A 7212-nucleotide genomic window follows, 5' to 3' on the forward strand; every position below is an offset into this window, starting at 1 on the left:
CAGTAGGTAGGTACAGCAGGTAGGAACAGCAGGTACAGTAGAAGTATGTACAGTACAGTAGGGAAAGTAGGTACATACAGTAGGGCAGTAAGTATATACAGTATGTTGATACAGTAGGTACAGTATATACAGTAGGCAGGTACAGTAGGTAGAGCAGGGGCAGTAGGTAGATACAGTATGTAGATGCAGTAGGTAAAGTATATACAGTAGGTAGGTACAGTAGATGCAGTAGGTAAAGTAGGTACAGTAGGTAGATACCGTAGGGGGGAAGTAGATACAGTAGGTACAGTAAAGGAGGTAGAGGTAGGTAGATACAGTAAGTACAGTAGGTAGATACAGTAGGAACAGTAGGTAGATATAGTAGCTACAGTTGGTAGATACTGTAGGTGAAGTAGATACACTAGGTACAGTAGATACAGTAGGTACAGTAGGTAGATACAGTAGGTACACTAGGTACAGTAGGTTAAGTAGGTACAGTAGGGGAAGTAGGTAGATACAGTCGGTACAGGAGATGCAGTAGATTCCGTAGATACAGTAGGTGGATACAGTAGGTAGATACAGTAGGTAGATACAGTAGGTAGATAGTAGGTGAAGTTGATACAGTAGATACAGTAAGTACAGTGGGTAGGTACAGTAGGTAGATAAAATTGGTAGGTACAGTGGGTAGATAAAGTAGGTAGATACAGTAGGTACAGTAGCTAGATACAGTAGGTACATTAGGTAGATACATTAGCTACAGTAGGTACGGTAGGTACAGTAGGTACAGTACATAGATACAGTAGCTACAGTAGGGGAAGTAGGTAGATACAGTAGATGAAGTAGATACAGTAGATGCAGTAGGTACAGTGGGTAGATAAAGTAGGTAGGTACAGTAGGTAGGTACAGCAGTAAATACAGTAAGTACAGCAGATACAGTAGGTACAGTAGGTAGATACAGTAGGTAAAGCAGATGCATTATTACAGTAGGTAGGTACAGCAGGTAGGAGCAGCAGGTACAGTAAGAGAAGTATGTACAGTACAGTAGGGAAAGTAGGTACATACAGTAGGTACAGTAGAGCAGTAAGTATATACAGTATGTAGATACAGTAGGTACAGTATATACAGTAGGTAGGTACAGTAGATACAGTAGGTAGATACAGTAGGTACAGTAGGGGGGTAAGTAGATACAGTAGGAGGGGTAGGTAGATACAGTAAGTACAGTAGGTAGATACAGTAGGAACAGTAGGTAGATATAGTAACTACAGTTGGTAGATACTGTAGGTGAGGTAGATACACTAGGTACAGTAGATACAGTACATATATACAGTAGGTAAAGTAGGTAGATACAGTAGAAAAGTAGGTAGATACAGTAGGTACAGTAGGTAGATACAGTCAGTACACTAGGTACAGTAGGTTAAGTAGGTACAGTAGGCACATTAGGGGAAGTAGATAGATACAGTCGGTACACTAGGTACAGTAGGCACAGTAGGGGAAGTAGGTAGATAGAGTCGGTACACTAGGTACAGTAGGTTAAATAGGTACAGTAGGCACAGTAGGGGAAGTAGGTAGATACAGTCGGTACACTAGGTACAGTAGGCACAGTAGGGGAAGTAGGTAGATAGAGTCGGTACACTAGGTACAGTAGGTTAAATAGGTACAGTAGGCACAGTAGGGGAAGTAGGTAGATAGAGTCGGTACAGGAGATGCAGTAGGTACCGTAGATACAGTAGGTACAGTAGGTGGATACAGTAGGTACAGTAGGTGGATACAGTAGGTAGATACAGTAGGTACAGTAGGTAGATAGTAGGTGAAGTAGAGGCAGTAGATACAGTAGGTAGAGATTCAGTAGGTACAGTAGATAGATACAGTAAGTGCATTAGGTAGACACATTAGCTACAGTAGGTACAGTAGGTACGGTAGGGAAAGTAGGTAGATGCAGTAGATGCAGTAGATACAGTACATAGATACAGTAGCTACAGTAGGGAGAGTGGGTAGTTAAAGTAGGTAGGTACAGTAGGTAGATACAGTAGGTACAGTAGCTACAGTAGATACAGTAGGTTAAGTAGGTACAGTAGGTACAGTAGGTTAAGTAGTTACAATAAGGTACAGTAGGTACAGTAGATAGGTTAAGCAGATACAGTAGGTACAGTAGGGGAAGTAGATACAGTAGGTGAAGTAGATACAGTAGATGTAGTAGGTACAGTAGATAACGTAGGAAGGTACAGTAGATACAGTAGGTAGATTTAGTAGGAAGGTACAGTAGATACAGTAGGTGTAGTCAGTACAGTAGGTGTGGTAGATACAGTAGATAGCTAAAGTAGGTAGGTACAGTAGGTTCAGTAGGTAAAGTAGGTTGTACTGCAATAATTTATGTCAAGACATGTTCATTTATAACCAAATATGGAGTGTCGTTGAGCAACTATCTTAATTTACTGCCATCAAGCCCAGTATGTACTTCCAAAAAAATGTACAAGCAACTGAAAAAATATATTGTTTGGAAATAATGTGTATTGTTTTGCATGCTCCAAATCCACTTCTTCGAAAAGATCACTCTGAAAACGTAATTTTAAAAAATGTATGTAGTTCTGTCCTTGAGCTGTTCTTGCCTATTAATGTTCTGTATGATGTCATGTTTCATGTTTGGTGTGGACCCCAGGAAGAGTAGATGCTGCAATCGCAACAGCTAATGGGGATCCTAATAAAATAACAAATACCAAAAATACCCTAAATGGTCTAATTAATCTACTTACATAAAATAATATATATTATTGCAATATTATTGCGTTCCGTGTAGCGTGTGTGAAACAACAGGTTGACATGACGTTCATACACTGTTGTAAGCGATGAAATCAATGATCTTTCGGGATACTGTACTGCTGCTGGATCAGCCGACCTGTGGGTGGCAGTAATGAGTGGTTTTATTGGAGGTGCCTAAAATGTGGATTTGGGTATGCACACTTGGTCAACAACAATACAGATTATTTCCAGACAATTTTTTCGGTTGCTTGTGAATTTTTATTTAGACCTTTTTTGGAACTACATACTAGGCGTGACCGCAGTAAATTAATATCGTTGCTCAGCGAAACTCCATATGTGGTGGGTAACTAATCTATTTTGACATAACGCTTGCAAAACTGTCTAATGGTAAAATGATTAGCAAACTGGCCTCGAGAGGAGACTTGTCATATGCATCTTTTCCTCTGCCCAGATTCTGGTTCACCTAACATGCTATACTGAGTTTATGGAGCCAGCCAACTCCTTATTAAAAATGTACTTCCACTTGAATTCCACTTGTAGGCTTACCTGAAACAGAAAAGAGGTGGCCAGAGGTTAAGAGAGGCAGACCAGTATCCGGAAAGTTGTGGAAAAACTCGGAACTGAACTCGCAGCCTGCTGAGGGCTGCTGCGTCCGATCCTGGGAACCATCTCCTGCCATTGTGCCCTTGAGCAAGTCACTTTACCCCTAAAAACTGCTCTCGATCCAGGAGTGCTGCTCCCTGGTGGCTAACCCTGTGCCTCTCCAAGTGTGTGTGTATTTGGTGGGGTAGAGATAGACGCATTTCTGTTTCTCACAAAAGTTATTCTAGTCTATTCAGAGGACTCATCCCATTCACTTCCTAGGTAATATGCACAAAATAATTCAATCGTTAGACTATACCTCATGGTAATATAGGCCTATAGGTCTCCAATGAATAGACTTATAACAATTAAATAAAGCTTCATTATTTTAGATTGATTGATTACTTACTGTATGCAACAATAGCCAACCTACACTTTGAGTATCCGGCTACAAATGATACCCGGCCCCCACAATGACAGGAATGAATGTCTTGTTGCGTGTGGCGGTGCTGTTTCTATTGCAAGCATCAAGGGGATCGTACATTCCCTCATTCACCACGGAGCGGCGCCATTTTACCACAATACGCACGTTGTTCAGGTGCGTGCACATCCACAAACCCTGCAGAACTTAGTCGTTTTATAAAATAAATGCATGTTGTATTGTTTCAATGCGTTTTGGTAAGGTTTAACGTGCCTGTTGTTGACGAACAAATCATCGAGTTTAATAAAGTAGTTTCCATAGAGTTTCACCGTGGTAAGTGAATTTGATGCAGAAATGTTAATCGTTATGATGTAGACCTTGCTGTAATTTTAAAATGAACATAGGCCTACACATGAATGATCAAAGGACTCTTCTGAACAGATATATTTTATACATTGGACATATAGGCCTGTCGACTCACAATATGGAGTAAAAACAAACAAAAACACTGTTTTATGGCACATGTGAGTGACTGGTTATTTATTTATGAATATGCTAGTAAAACAGAAATCTAGTTTGTTATTTTCGTTGCATTACCTGCATTTTATTTGGAGGCAATCGAAACAGTTTCATTTCTGACTGTGCATTAAGTCCAATTAAAACTAAGATAAATACTGTAGTCATTTCTTTATTTTGTTTCGTTTGTCAAAGGCAGATAATACAACCAACAGTCGTAATGTTTTAATACTGAAGCTCATGATAGAGTAATATATCCATGTGCACGTTTTGGAAACTATAATTTACCCCCTAAATTGTCCACCGATGACATGACACTCAGTTTAATTGCCCATTTTGATTGATAGTAAAAACACAACAAAGTATAGCCTGAGTCGTATATCGCCTATGGCAAACTGGTCGAGCGAGTTGGGGTGTATGCTGCCTGCGCGCCTTGGCCAATGGAACCACATCCTCCCTGCAGTGCGTAAGAGCGCAATTTAGGATTTAACCAGGTCTTTGCTGTGGGGCTGGCAGTAGTTCGAGAGAGCCCGTCGGCGAAAGCACACATCACACAATGCAAGTGTAGTCTTCAGTCAGTCTTCAGACGTCTCAGTGGAAACAGACTTCCCTTTAACGTTGCTGCTTCGAACTATGACTGGAGTATTCGACCGAAGGATTCCGAGTATCAAACCTGCCGACTTCCAGAACCCTTTTCAGCTTTCCACCACCATGCATCACCCTTCTCAGGAATCTCCTACGCTACCCGAGTCTACGGCCACGGATTCTGGCTACTACAGCCCTGCTGGAGCAGTGCACCATGGCTATTGTTCGCCTAACTCCACCTCGTATGGGAAACCGATCAATGCCTATCAGTACCAGTACCACGGCGTAAACGGATCTGCGGGAAATTACCCTGCAAAAACATACCCAGACTACAGCGCATACACAGCCTCTGCTTACCACCAATATGCTGGAACTTATAGCAGAGTACAACCACAACCATTAAGTCCGCAAGGTAATTAGCCTACATTATTATTCTTGTTGTTGTTATTGTTATTGTTGTTATTATTTAATCAAATTTGTGCTTTGTTCGAGCTCTCACACTATTTTTTACATGCGAATAGCCTATTTCAAGCAAAGATATTTTCCACCATGGTAACATTATTTAAATTAAATTCGGTAAAGGGGCCCACATTTTTCTGAAAAGTAATTCTGTAAAAATGACAGACTTTTCCCTTAGCGGTTAGACTCTTTGTTATACGCATTTGCTTCAATCTATTTGTCTATAAATCGAGAGAGCCCTCCCTAAGAGACATTTGTCCACGGGATGTCCTCTTGATTTGATCTCTCTGAAATAGATGGTATAACCAGGAAATATGACTGCATTATGCAAATACTTTATACTTAGTTCGTTTATACACCACATATAAAGTAATGTATTTCTTTCTTTCAGAAAAAGAGGTAGCAGAACCTGAAGTGAGGATGGTAAACGGAAAGCCCAAGAAAATCAGAAAGCCAAGAACAATCTACTCCAGTTTTCAGCTCGCCGCCCTGCAGCGGAGATTTCAGAACACACAGTACCTCGCGCTGCCGGAGAGAGCAGAGCTCGCGGCTTCGTTGGGACTCACGCAAACGCAGGTAAATAGCTTACTATTCTTCAACTTCATTGTCTGTTCAAAGTTGCATTCTATTTTGTTTAGTTTTTTTCATCAAAAGTATCACTTGTTCTATGTTGTTATCCTTCCCTGGAATTGTCCGTTCAAAATTGCATTACGTTTACAATATACATGTCATGCGTAATGTGTGCGTAATTAACGAAAACACATCGCCCCAATGCTTAATTCATATGAATACTTTAGTATTATGGAATTTGTGGGTTTTAATATGCTTTTATTTATGAACTCGTTTTAACATAATTCTCATCCATCCCCAGGTCAAAATATGGTTCCAGAACAAAAGGTCGAAACTGAAGAAAATCATGAAGAACGGCGAACTCCCACCAGAACACAGCCCGAGCTCCAGCGATCCCATGGCTTGCAACTCTCCTCATTCACCCGCCGTCTGGGACACGCAGGGCCCGTCCAGGCCTCACAGCCACCAGGCACAGAACAACAACTCGGCGGCATCCACCTTTTTGGAAAACTCCGCCTCTTGGTACTCCGCGGCTGGTGCCATGAATTCTCACCTCCAGGCCCCCAACTCGATACAGCACTCTTTGGTTCTCGGATCGGGGACGTTATACTGAAACCCAGTTCAACAAATATTTCATTGTATGGGACTCGTGTTTAAAAGATTCAGAGGAATATGCAATGTATTGATGACAGTCATAGAAGAACGTGTATAATGTGTAAATGTGTGCATGTAATTTATTGCATTTTGGAAGACTAATTAAACGTTTTAAATGGACAATGGAACCCAGACACTTTCAATGGCGCCCTCCTGAATTAACACTTTAAGGCAATTGTTTTGCTGATACCCACAAATCCCTCATGATTACTGATATAGCATGTAGGCCTAGATAGGCTATTCGCACTGAATATCAAGGACTCCATAACATGACAACATAAGCCTACTTTCTGTGAGACACTTTAAATCCATGTACAGCTCAAACTCGAGTTGAATTGCCTGGGCTGTCTATGTGCCCATATTTGGTCAGTGGTGCAAAGTAGTGTTTCACTTTAAATAATAATTTGGCCACACATCTATCAACAAGGAGATGGATCTAATGACCTCGGGCTAAACAGTTAGTCTGTTTCATTTTCAACAAACACGGATTCTCACTGGGAGTAAACTGCAGGTATCTCAAAAGGTTAGGCTAGATTTATTTCGTGTCTTGTCAAGTTATTCATTTGAATACTACAATCTGTTTTATGGTTATGTAAACACGCCCGTAGTAAATAGTTTTCAGCGGACCCAGAACCGACTAAAACAGAACCCATATCGAAGAGAGAAGTAACATTCAGTGTAGAATAATT

The 7212-nt window shown here is 40.9% G+C and overlaps 1 protein-coding gene across 1 annotated transcript; it reads left to right on the forward strand.

The window, feature by feature from the left end:
• Positions 1-4746: 4746 nt before the first annotated feature.
• dlx5a (distal-less homeobox 5a) lies at positions 4747-6646 on the forward strand. Its single transcript, XM_029732586.1, has 3 exons — positions 4747-5252; positions 5691-5875; positions 6171-6646. Exons 1-3 carry the CDS (start codon positions 4889-4891, stop codon positions 6480-6482), a joined length of 861 nt encoding a protein of 286 aa, XP_029588446.1. The 5' UTR covers positions 4747-4888; the 3' UTR covers positions 6483-6646.
• Positions 6647-7212: the final 566 nt, after the last annotated feature.

This window comes from Salmo trutta, chromosome 34 (assembly GCF_901001165.1).
Source record: "Salmo trutta chromosome 34, fSalTru1.1, whole genome shotgun sequence".
In the NCBI taxonomy this organism is placed as follows: Eukaryota; Metazoa; Chordata; class Actinopteri; order Salmoniformes; family Salmonidae; genus Salmo; species Salmo trutta.